Genomic DNA, 13,467 nt, shown 5'->3' on the forward strand with positions numbered 1-13,467 from the left:
ACTTGAAGCCAGATGCTACACCTCAATCATTTGTTATGCAGTCAGGCTTTGAGGGCTGTGTTTGGTTCCAACTGATGACTGATACTTCAGGGCATGAAACCAGAGAAACAATCAAACCTGGCTTTATGCCAACAGTGGAGGGGAGGAAATTGTGAAATGCAGAGTTCCTGCTTGATTCCACTTTCTCAGGAAGATCTTTGCCGCTGCTGGCACAGATTGCTTTGGATGTAAACATATGCCTCTTGTAGTGATTATAATAGCATTTGTTTGTTGGTTTTGGTTTTTGCTTTCCTGCCCCTATATATTCATCTTCCCTGGAGTCAGAGTTTCAGCCACAAAACATTGAAAGATAATGGGGAGCTCTAGTTCTGGGGTAGGTGGAGAGTGGAGGGGTGGACATGGTTCCACTTTCTAGGTGTGTAAGAGAGAAGCAGCAGCCTTCTGCATTGAGCGAGCAGGCACTAATGAAGACCATAGGAAAAGGTCAGTGTGATAGGAGCTAAGTGGCATGGATGAAAATTACAGCAGAGGTGGAGCTAAGGTAGGGATGTGTAGAGGTGATGATTGTCAGATGTAGGTGATGTGATAGAATAACAGTTTATGGTCGAGTGTGATGCTAAGGCTACAGACAATGGAGGAAAATAGGAGATTTTTAATTGGGGAAATGGAGGTGGGTTTAAAGATGCACCTTTCTCTACCCATTCCATGCTTTTTATATCCTGCTTTAACTCATTTTGTAAATAAAATACCTGCTGCCTTTGCTCCAGTTCACTATCCCAAAGGTATATAGCCAAAGACATTCATATAGGTCTGATGTGCAGTCCTGCAGCAATTTTAATTAGCAACTATATCAGTATGGGCTTCCTGTGCTGCAGTGTGCATCAATTTTTTTGCTGACAATTCAGAAATCTCCTGTTGTAGACTAAATCTGGTTCTGGATCGAGCTATGTTTTTTCTGCATTAATTATTAACCTATAAGTGATTTAAAAAAAAAAAAAAAAAAAAAAAAAAAAGCTTTTAAACAAAACGCTGAGAACTAGAACTGTGGGAAAGGTTGACTTGCAAAATGGTTGGAAAACTTCATTTTTACCGAAGTTTGTTCACCTGGTGTTTTAGCAAAAACGATAAACAGCTTTTTCACCCGACTGAAATCTACACAGACTCTGTGGTGGAAGGCCACTACCACGATTTGATAGTTTATTAGCAGAAAATTACAGGCTATAATAAAATTAGTTTTTGCTGAAGTTCTGTCACTAGTACAACTCCAAGACAGCTTTCCTCAGCCCAGTTTTTTGTGACATTATATTGGTTGATATTCATTTCACTTAATTCTCCATTTTCTTTCTATGAAAATTTGATATATGAATATTTCATACATAAATATTGTTACATGAATATATTTGAATGTAAAAATTTCTGAGAATTTGAGCAGGAGCTACAGTACTTCAGAAAAGATGACAAACCTCCTTAAGAGTTGCCCATGTGGTGAAATGAATACTATAAGACCTTTTTTGCTTGGTTTCCCAGCTACCGACAACCTTTATAAATTGTCTCTGCAAACCCTCAACGCAGATGCTTTCTTGAAACAACGACAGACCTCACCAACTCCTGCCTCTCCGTCTCCACCCCCTGCATCTCTAGCTTTTGTGCCACGAAGCACTTATAGTAGTATTGTGAACAGCAGTTGCAGCAAGTAAGTTGAAATCTCTACTTCGTGTTAAGCAAGTTTTCAGTCTTTTTGCAATTATGTGAAGCTCATAGAAACATACAAATTAGAGGTGGAAAAAGAGCTGTCAGGTTATCTAAGTCATCCCCCTGCCAATATATTTCCCTAAAATATATTTCTTAATGTGTTTTCTCTCCCTTTTAATACTCTTTCCATTTCCCACGTAAGTGTCTATGGTTCTTGATTTAAAATGCTCTGAATTTGTTCTTGAATATGTACCACTCCTGTAATTTTGCAATGGGTTGGGGTTTCTTAACTTTGATTCTTCAACGTGGCAGATTGGGAAAATGTGTCATCATAGACCACTGCTTGAGGTTGAAATGCTGCTGCTGAGACCTCTGTATCCATGATTTTACTGCTGCTGCTTTTGAGAAGCTGAAATTGATATAACAACTGAATTCCTCTGACACTTGCATTTTAAGCTGTTTGAGTACTGTTGGGCAAAATGTATTGATTCACTGTAAGATGATAAGCAATGATTGATTTTTCCAGTTAAGGTTTGAGTAATCTTAATACATACTCCAGTTAGCCACTGCAACACTGGCTGAAAATTATCCCATTGACTTCTTCAAAAAATCCAGTTGTCAGTCTGTTCAGCAAGAAGTTCCGAAATTCTTAAACTTCCATTGTCGTCCCTATTTATCTCCCTGTTGTGATAATCTGTGGTTGCCCTTGGGGTTAACGGCTGGTGCAGCTGCGCCGCTGTAGCACTTCAGTGAAGACTGCCTTGCCGATAGGAGAGCAGGCAGAGTTGGCAGAGTTAGTCCACGTCCGCCAGAGGCAGTAGCTGTGTCGATGGGAGAAGCCCTGTTGTCGTCATAGCGCTGTCTATACTAGGGGTTAGGTCAGTATAAATGCATTGCTCAGGGATGTGAAAAATCCACACCCCTGAGCAACGCCATTATACTGATGTAAGTTTACAGTGTAGACCTGGCCTGACATCTTCCTGGTTTTACTAGCTTTATCCAGTTTATTGAAAAGAATGATGGCATATACTCCTTTTATCCAGTAAGAACACAATATAGTTATAGATATACTATCATTTTATTACTTCCAGAGTCATCCATTTACAGGACACTGGTACTTTAATGATCACACATTTATCAAACTTAGAAGAAATAATATTTCGTGCATATCATAGTAGAGACATTATCTCAAATCTGTGCAGTGCTTTTAAAAGCTCGGGATCCTCCATGTAACACAGATGACTGGGAATCTGATAGAAAAATTCCTGCTCATCTTAACTCTACATTTAGTGGAAAAAACTAGAAATATACTTCTTAATAGCCTATATGTCCTAACCATCTGATTATCAGATGTCTACAATTGCACATAAGCAGTTTTTAAAAGCATAGATTATATGGAATTAGCTGATTGGTGCCGTTCTGCAGTAGGCTCTTATAAGCATATAGGGGAAATGGTAAACATAAGCTAGAATGGTGTTGCATTTTCCCATAAAGCTATATTTCCCCACTGATGCTGATAGCAATGTAGCCATGAAAAATTGATTCCCGTCTGCATTTTCTTTTGATAATTTTTTTTTTCTGTTGCTACTGAGTGGTGTAATCTCAATATTCCTCCTTATAATTGGAAAAACTTACTGCCCTAAAGTATAAAAATATACATATTTTACTTCCTGGGCACAGTTAATAATCTTTACTGAAAGAAAATCATATATATTTACAAATAAAATTTAAAAATCCAGCAGCTAAAATTAGCTCCTCTATCCCTACTGTTGTAGACTGAGACTAAGTAACATTAAAATACGACTTCTCTTAATTTTTTTACTTTTCCCTTATACAAATTCACCTCAATATTTGCGGTATTCCCTATATATCCAGGGAACAGTAAAATACTGAGGTAATGTTATAGAACATAGTTAATCTTTTAAGTATGACCTTTCTGCTCAGATTTCATGTAACTTGATTTTTCTCCACATTTGATGGCTAAAATATGGCTGCATATCAACAGTCTTTCTTACCAGCTTAGAGTGGCAAAACTAGAGAATAGGCTTGTTAAATTTTTCAAATCAGCACTGGCTCAGTCATCTGCTCGTTTAAGAGCACTCAAGACCTTATCCAGTGCCCATTGAAATCAATTGGAAGACTTCCATTAATTTCAGTGAGGATTTGCAGTGGCTTTTAATCAGTATGATGCTTAAATTTTCCTCCAGTGAGTTTGGGTAGATGTGCTTGTTTTGTGGGGATTAAAATTACTGAAATGGGACGATGCCGTCCTCTGCTTAACAGTATTCTGAAATTTAGTTTGTCTAGAAGTTGTAATTCTGAGTAGTTAATTAAAAAAAATAATCATCATATGCCTTGGAGTACTAGTCATGGACCAGGACTCCATTGTGCTAGGTGCTGTACGGACACAAAACAAAGACTGTCCCTGCCTTGCACAGCCTAAGTATACGATGAGATATCAAATGAATACAGAGAGACAGAGTGACGAGTACAAGAACACAGTGGTACCACAGTGGTCAGCCTGATTGGCAGTGGCCTCTACACATCAACCAACTAACTCTTACATTTTTTGTAGGCATCATGTCAAAGGAGAGTTTGAAGGAGGATAATGAGGTAGTTTTTCAGATGTTTACAGGGAGCTCCTCCAAGTGGAAGAAAGCACAAAGGAGTGTCTGAAGATGTAGTAAGTGGCCAGTGGAGTCTGGAGGTAGTTGCTGACTGGAGGCAGGAGTCAACATTTCAATACTGAATGAGAGGTCATAGGTAGTGGGGTGGGAATAGGCTCTGAAGACCCTTGTAAATGAAGACAGGAAGCTTAGGTTTGGTGTGAATGAACAGGCGGAGTCACTGGAGAGATTCAAAGAGAAGGGTGACATGATCAAAGCAACAGGCCCTTAATATCATCTTTGAGCAGCCTTCTGAATGGATATCAGTAGGGCAAGACTGTATTTTTTCAAGGCCAGAGAGAGAGTTGTTGCAGTAATTAGGATGAGAGCATGGATGACCAACTTTAGCTGTGTGGAGGGCTTCTGTTCCTTCTCAACAATCTCCAAGACAGGATGACACATTCGAGAACCAGGAAAGAAGACCTGACAAGGAAGCTACTCCACAATCTAATATTTCTTCTTTCTCTTTGAATGAAGCTGTCATCTCATGTTTACTTTTTCAGACAGTTTCAAGATCTGATCGTTCCTATTAGAAGTAGTGCAGAAAATACGGCACAAATTGTTTGAGATATTGCATACATGGTCATCAGCATGGGAGCCCTCCCTATTTTATAGAACCTACCCGATCCATCTGTCAGACTCCTGCTACTACTCCCCACCCCCAACAACTAAGAGACCAAACAAAAGGTATTAAAACAAAAGGTAGCTGGGGGATGGCAGTTTTTATTTCCCCTGCCCACACCCCTACTCCACCCCTGCTGAGTTCTTCTTTCAGGCATGGGCAAAGACTACTCCCCATGACAAGGATCACAAGTATTTGGACCTTTTGGGGCACAGGCAATTCTGGAAAAATACAATCACATTAATTATACAACAATTAGCTCTTATTGAACATCTTCCACAAGAGCAGTTTCAAGCCATCATTGCAGAAGGGTAGCTCTTGGCTAGAATAGCCCAGCAAGCTTCTTTTTCTACTGCTACAGCTGTAGTAATGTGCAAGGCATCATGGCTCCAATCCTCAGGAGCCATGTGAGGTCCAGAACGTGGTAAGGGGACCTCCTTTTCAATGGTCTAAAGTTATTCAGGGACACCACAGATGATTTGCTGCGTACTTTGAAGGAATCCAGAGCTCGTCCATGTTCGCTGGGCATATGTCCACCTGCAAATAAAAGGTTTTGTCTATATCAGATAGTGCAGATCACATCCTTTTCAGTTCTCCACTTTACATAGACCATCAGAACCACCTAGAAAAAAGCCCAGCTTTCAAAAGGGAAGATCTTCATCTGCTACAGCAACCACGACTCAGCAGTTGACAAAGGCCAACGTTCCTTTTAAGTTTTCTGTTGAGAGCCATGAACACTCCTGCAATCCAGACCTGTTGTTGCACCATCTTACCCCATCAAACTTTTCCATATTATGGGGATTCTGTTTTCCATTTTCATACCTCATGAGAACAGATTACTTCCAACAGATGGTTTTGGAGGTTATAACTTCAGGATACACCATTCATTTCTGCTTCATGCCCCCTTGCCACCCTCTTCTCTGTCCCTTTTCAGGGACCCCTCTCACAAACCTCTTCTGAAGCAAGAAGTTCAGTCCCTTCTCTGTTTAGGAGCAATGGAACTAGTTCCCACTCCACACAAGAGAAGAGGGCTTTATTCCAAGGACGACTTGGTTACCAAAAAGAGAGGCAAATGGAGACTGATTTTTAGATCTACAGATGCAGAATACCTTTGTCAGGGTATAGAAATTAAAGATGATGGCGCTCAGCCATCATTCCATCTCTGGACCTGGGGACTGCTTTGTGACCTTGACTGTTCGGAGATGTTTCATGGTGAGGCAGAACCACTACCAATATCATGTCCTTTCTTTCAGATTAGCTACCGCTCCCAGGCTGTTCACAAAAGTCATGGAAATGGTGGCTGCACAACTTCATCGGTGGGGAGTAATGGTCTTCCCTGGCCTCAACAATTGGCTTATCAAGGGACACTTCTACACAGATGTCAAATTGGCAGTTTCAGGGCTACGACTGTTCAACAGTCTTGGTCTCCAGCTCATCTTCATGAAATCCTCCCTCCTACCTTTACAAAGGATAGAGTTTATAGGGGCCGTTCTTGACCCCACCACAGCCAGAGCTCATCTCCAAATGGCTAGTGGGAGTCGCGATCGGCTGAACCTGCGGACGCGGCAGGTAAACAAACCGGCCCAGCCCGCCAGGTGCTTTCCCTGAACAAGCGGTGGCCCTAGTTTGAGAACCACTGATCTTGATGTTTCTCAAAGCTGTACTTTCTTGCACCACAGAAGTTTAAGAGGTTCTGCTGAATGTCTACTACCAGAAAAACTTACCTTGCTTTCAGAAATAGAAAAGGTTTTAGCACTGGTGTACTCAACATAGTTTGTCTCCTGTTGATTCATTCTGAAGAAAGAGGCCTTTCTTTGGGTTCCATTAAAATTCACATAGCTGCCATCACAGCATTCCATTCTCCCATACAAGCCTTCTCAGTATTTGCTTACTCTGCAATGTTGAGATTTATAAAGGATCTACTAGACCTCTTCCCGAATGTTAGACACTCTACTCCCACCCGGGACTTAAAGTTAGTTCTCAATGCTCTGGTGAAGCCACACTTTGAATCATTAGCAGCCTGTTCAATTCTGAACCTCTCCATGAAAACCGCATTCCTCGTGGTTATTATCTCTGCCCAAAAGGCTGGAGAAACTGTGAGCTTTATATGGAGGGTCAACCGTTTCCATCTTTGTCAAAGATAAAGTTTCTCTCTGACCATATCCACACTTTCTATCCAAGATTACTTAGGATTTTCATATCAATGAATTAATTAATCTCCCAGTAGTCTATCACAAGCCTCATCAGTCAAGACAGGAAGTTGGTCTTTGTACCTTAGATGTTGGGAGAGCATTGACTATCTATCTGGACAAAGCTAGATCTTTTTGATCTTCCCTGAGATTTTGTTTTTATTGCCAACAGAGCTAAAGGGGTTCCAGTAATTACTTAGATGCTTTCTAAGTTTCTGGTTGCGTACTCTTTTGTTATGCACTTGCTAATATACTCTGCCTGCTTAAGGTCATCGCTCATTCTACCAGATTGTATTGCATGTCTGTGGCCCTGCTAAAGGACATGTCCTTTTACAGAAATATGCAAGGTTGCTGCATGGGCTTGGACCCACACTTCCTCAAGACATTATACATTGGTTGATGCTTCCTGGGCAGATGCTGGCTTTGGCTCTGCAGTCCTGTAGGCAGCCTTAGACTGAGTTCCAAAGCCCCCATGTTCTTCAGGGGGTACTATTAAGGAGTCCTCAAGTGGAGCACACATAGCAACACGACTCTGAGAGGTTACTGGAGTTCTTTGAGATGGGTGTCCCTGTGGGTGCTTCACTACCTGCTCTCTTTCCACTCTGCTTTGGAGTCACCTTTTTTGGGCTTTGCAGTGGAGAAGGAACTGAGGGAAGTTTTTGAGAACAAGGATCTGTGGGGCATATGCAGGGGCCAAATGGGCACTGACACCAAAATTTTCTGAAGGTGCGTGCACACCTCAAGAACAACTCCAGGAACTGTACAAGGAAAATAATCTCTCCTTGAATGGTGTGTACCTAGGATAGATTTGTTCACTTTGCCTCTCTGCAAAGTTACTAGTTTTCTGCACATGGCATTGAGTGAAGCACACTGAGAATAAAAGTCTTCTGTGCCTACTGGAAGTTGGGGGGTTGATGTACATGTTTCCCTCATTAACTGTAGTAGTAAAGGACTTGACCAGCTCATGAAAGAGAGAAACTAGCTTGTTACATTTAAACTCTGAACCTTACTACAACCCAGCTCAGGATAGCATGGCTCCTAAGGGGCTAGAGATGTGCCTAAGCATGTGTCTGAAGTTCTGTCTGCTCAGGAGTCTTCCAGAAAAGCAAACCAATGAAAGGAGAGAGAACCTGTTTGACTTTCTTCTTCTGTCTTAGTATGTGCTACAGATCTCATCCGTAAAATACATTTCACAGCCATTTCAACTTCATAGCCATATAGAAAATAGACCAGTTTCTCTGCAGCCCAAAGTCATCAGTCTCATGAGGGACTTCATTGCATTTAAAACCTCCCACTAAAAAGTCCCAGGTGTTGTAAGATATTAACGTGGTATTTAGGGAGCTACTAAAACATCCCCTTGAGTCACTGGATACTTCGGATGTTCAGGCACCTAAATTCCTTTCAAAGGCAGTGCTTAAATTCCACCTTAATTAAATCAGTTATCCAGCCAACTTTCTTCCTCTGCCTTTATGCCTTCCCAGCAAGGCTCTTCTACGAAAACTAAACATAAACAGGTCCTGAAGTTTTCATCTGTAGTGAAACCTAAAAACCCTTAGAAAGGGCTTTAAGTTTTCTGTTTCATTTTAACCTGATACACTAGGTTATGGTGTTTCCAAGAGCCATGTCAAATGGCTGGCTGCATCTCATATTTTTGTTCCATAGACTTGTAACTTTATAGATATGTGCTATGGTTAGTCCAGGGATCGGCAACCTTTTGCATGCGGCTTGCCAGGGTAAGCACCTTGGCGGGCCAGACCGGTTTGTTTTCTTGCCACGTCCGCAGGTTTGGCCGATCGTGGCTCCCACTGGCTGCGGTTCGCCTCTCCAGGCCAATGGGGGTGGCAGGGAGCGGCGCGGGCCGAGGGGTGTGCTGGCCGCCGCTTCCTGCCGCCAGTGGGAGTCGCGATTGGCCGAACCTGCAGACGTGGCAGGTAAACAAACCGGCCCGGCCCACCAGGGGGCTTACCCTCGCGAGCCGCGTGCCAAAGGTTGCTGACCCCTGGGTTAGTCAGAGAGGAGTGTATCACATGCCCCCAGCATCTGGTAATCATTTAACCGTGAGATTTGGAGGACAGCCAAATGAAGTTACTTGCGTGCTTCTATGAGGTGTTACTGCATGGCCTATGTCACCACAAGCTTGTAAACTTAGCCCAGCAGTGCTATAGGAATTCTCTGAACGAGCAGTGCTCCAGGTCTCCCACTCCACAGTAGCTTTATTTTCTGGTATAACTTTCTCTCTCTTGATGTATTTTATCCCTTCATTAAGTAACTTCTAAGATAGGTTCATCTGAATAAAGCACATTGCTACCTTGCAGTATATTTGCTTCTGCTTGTACTTGTCACTTTTCTGTTCATACAGGTATGTTTACTTCTAAAAAAATTTTGAGAGAAATACTCTGGAAATTAAGTCTCCAAGAGTGGGGACCTATTTCAGCTGGCATCTTTTGAAAATAAAATTACTTTCCTTGTAACGTTTGCTGAAGACGGAAGGATATATTAGATCATTGCTCCACTGAGCACCTCCCTTCAGAGCCCAAAATTCTGTAATCCATTTGATTTTTCAAAATTTGTACATTTCCACTTTTTGCTTACAAAGCAGCTAATGGCAGGAGGCACTAGGATTTAGAAATGGTTGCATTGTGGGGCAGAACATGACACCTCCTGCTGGAACCATTAGGTTTAGAATTCTAAGCTTCAGAAAGTTTACTCCATCCAAGCTAGAAGCATGGACCCAAATCTGATGATCTTTTGCAACCTGTATATTACAAGTAATTTTTCCATTCACCTACCTTTGTCCCCCACCCCACATCCTAACTAATTCATCCTCCAAGGGGGTCCTCCATATTCTGTAGGAATTCAACCCTTCTTGCCTTTATTTTCTAGGTCCTGCCTAACCAAACTTTTCTTCCAGATTAAGAAAACTAATGTATTTCCTCTAGATCTCAGCAATGCTGCTGCTTGGAGCCTCTGTGTTTGTAATCACTCAATAGTAATTCCTTTGTTTGATTATGTAGTCAAATTATTGACATCTGGTTGTTCTAGTCACAGATCTAAATGTCAACAGGATAATTAAAAACTGGGCTTTGGGAGCTAGTGCGGTATTGTATTCTGGTCAAAAAGGTCACTAAGCTATTTCTGTAATAACTTTATATAATTGCAAAGCCAGTTAAATACTAGTCCTGAGAACTTCCTTTTGTAGTAATGTGCTGAATCCCAACATTTTACCTTTTTTTCCCCACCCAGTGAAACAAAAAGCAAGCCCTTTAACGGTATCAAACACAAGTTGGCAAAGGCAGCCTCTCTCCCTGGCAGGAACGGAAATCCCACCTTTGCTGCTGTAGCTGCAGGTTACGACAAGAGCCCAGGTAATGGCACTGTTTTGGAGTACAGTGTTGAATGATGTTCTTGTACCATTTCATTGCTTTACTTAATTTGAATTCATTGTTGCAGGTGGTAGTGGATTAGCAAAGGTTTCACCAAATAAAGCAGATGTTTCTGGCAATATCAGCATTTCTCACACACCTGTTGACAGCGATGGCTCTGACAGGTAACTAATACACTTCTAGTAACCATCCCCCCTATCCCCTCACCACCCATATAAAAACCCTAGGGAATACACATGAAGTCAACAGAGGCATTCTCTGCATGGCTAAGAGGAGCTCATTCTGGTTCCTAGAAGGGATTCTTTTATTAAAAATTTCCGAGTTGGATATCGGAAGATGACCTTCTAAACATGAGTATCATTAGCATGTCCAAGTTTCAGACCTATATGGGTGACTTGGAAGTAGGGGAAAGTGCCCTTAATGGCATCTGATTCTTATCCTTTCTTTAACTCTTTTTTCCCTTTGCGAGACAATTCTATCTTCGTCCCCATCCAAACAATAGGGAACCCACGTGGCTTTCTCAGCATCTTGAGAAGCATGCACTAGGTTCACCTGATGTAGCCTATAGGTGGAATTTCTGACCACAGAGCAGGGGAACCAAGTGCAACGCTCTTCCTCTCCTAATTTAACCTTGAGGGCAGGAATGGTGACTGCATTTCCCAATGTTGAGGGCAGAAGCAGAGTGTAGTCAGACTAACTGATACTCCCCAGTTGGCAGCGTGACCTATGTGAAGTGGGAATGAATGTTACATCAACGTTGTTATTAGAGCAATGGGAGAAAATGAGCTCTGAGGGAGGATGTTTGTCACACATCTAGTAACTGTTATGGAGTAAGAACTAGACATCAACTAGGCTTCTGCTTTTCTGACCAAGCTTCTCCCTCCCTCCCCCCATTTGTTATTGATCCCAGTTAACCTATCTGCTTTTCATTAAATTTAAATCCAGAAACTACAAACTTAGTAATTGAATGGCTTTCTTTTAAGGGATCTCTCAAATAATTTAGAACCTAGACTTCACTGGCTGGCAGAGAATTTCTCTTAGATTGTGACACCAAAAACTTCTGAGAAATTGAGCGAAAGAGCTATTGTCAAACGTGCACTTGTTATAACTGTATCAGCAATTAACTAATCTGCTCTATTTCCAGAGAGGTTTCTCTCTCATAAGACAGGTGCCAACAGAAAAGTAAGCAAAAAGGCTAACTGAAATACTTAGGGCCAAATAAGAAAAATCTAAATTAACTGAGTGCAATAATAAGTTAAAATTAAAAAATATATATATTTAAAATACTTCAGTTCTCTTTACACGTGGTCTCCTATTTCGACTTGTACTTCCTAACAATATATCTGTTTGTTCCACACAATGTTTATATGTATAGCACTAAGTTGTTATCATTAGTGATACAATTTCAGTGTTAACTTTTGTGTATTGTTCCTCCCCCTGTATGTTTAGTTCTGGTTTGTGGAGTCCCATCAGCAACCCTAGCAGCCCTGACTTCACACCCCTCAATTCATTCTCAGCATTTGGAAATTCTTTCAACTTAACTGGAGGTGAGCTTTTTAACACTAAAATTAGTAAATAATAATTGGTGGAGTGTGAAAAATTCTTCATTCCTTTCTCCATATTGGAAAAATAAAAATAGTTCTTCAGTTTTTTTGTTTAAGGGGGAAGGAATGGTCTATACAATGGTTCTCAACAAGGAGTATGCATAACCCAAGGGGTACACAGAGGTCTTCCAGAGGGTACATCAACTCATCTGGATATTTGCCTAGTTTTACAACAAGCTACATAAAAAGCACAAGCGACATCAGTACAAATGAAAATTTCATACAGTGACTTGTTTATACTGCTCTATATACTATACACAGAAATATAAATAAAATATTTATAGTCCAATTGATTTCCTTTATAATTATATGGTATAAATGAGAAAGTAAGAAATTTTTCAGTAAGTGTGGCTGACACACTTTTTTGTATTTTTTTTGTCTGATTTTGTAGCCAAGTAGTTTTTAAGTCAGGTGAAACTTGGGGTACACAAGATAAATCAGATTCCTGAAGGGGTACAGTAGTCTGGAAAGGTTGAGAGCCGATGGTCTAATATCTAAGCCCAGAAGAAATAGCAATTTATTTTGATATTACTTATGTGCTGAAACTGTAGCGACAGTAACATTCTGGTTTTGACTGTCCTAAAGTGGACAAAGAGAGACAACAGATGTATGTTGCTTCACTTCGTTAGGAATAAAAAGTAGGCTTAGATTATACTCTTATTTGAAGCTGACACCTTCAAACGGTTTTCTGCTGTGAAGCTTTATGAGGTCTCGGATTTATGCCATTGGGTCTTGTTGTGTTGGATTGACTTCTCATGTGGTAGTATGGTAGGGTTACCATATTTCAGCAAGCAAAAAAGAGGACGGGAGGAGCCCCGCCCCTGCCCCTCCCACTTCCCGCCCCCCCAGAACCCCCAACCCTCCCCCCGTTCCTTGTCCCCTGACTGCCCCCTCCTGGGACCTCTGCCCCTAACTGCCCCCCAGGACTCCACCCCCTATCTAAGCCTCCCTGCCTCTTGTCCCCTGACTGCCCCAACCCTTATCCACACCCCCACCCCCAGACAGACCCCTGGGACTCCCACGCCCCATCCAACCACTCCCTACCCCCTGACAGCCCCCCACAGAACTCCCAACCCATCTAAACCCCTCTGCTCCCTGTCCCCTGACTGCTCCGATCCCTCTCCCCACTCCTGCCCCCTGACAGCTCCCCCCCAGAACTCCCAACCTCCCACCCCCCCGCTCCTTGTCCCCTGACTGCCCCCTCCTGGGACCCCTGCTCCTAACTGCCCTCCAGAACCCCACCCTCTACCTAAGACTCCCTGTTCCTTGTCCCCTAACAGCCCCCTCCTAAGACCCCCCCAACTGCCCCCC

General features: G+C 42.0%; 1 protein-coding gene across 2 annotated transcripts in view; it reads left to right on the plus strand.

Annotated features, from left to right (window-relative positions):
* TMEM131 (transmembrane protein 131) overlaps window positions 1-13,467 on the plus strand; it is a 169,095-nt gene that overhangs the window by 151,367 nt on the left and 4,261 nt on the right. For both annotated transcript variants that reach the window (XM_034757930.1, XM_034757929.1), the window contains 4 exons: window positions 1,528-1,693; window positions 10,413-10,534; window positions 10,620-10,716; window positions 12,002-12,099. In XM_034757930.1, coding sequence (XP_034613821.1) covers window positions 1,528-1,693; window positions 10,413-10,534; window positions 10,620-10,716; window positions 12,002-12,099 — 483 coding nt within the window. The remainder of the gene's footprint in view (window positions 1-1,527; window positions 1,694-10,412; window positions 10,535-10,619; window positions 10,717-12,001; window positions 12,100-13,467) is intronic.

The sequence above is a fragment of the Trachemys scripta genome, chromosome 1, assembly GCF_013100865.1.
Source record: "Trachemys scripta elegans isolate TJP31775 chromosome 1, CAS_Tse_1.0, whole genome shotgun sequence".
In the NCBI taxonomy this organism is placed as follows: Eukaryota; Metazoa; Chordata; order Testudines; family Emydidae; genus Trachemys; species Trachemys scripta.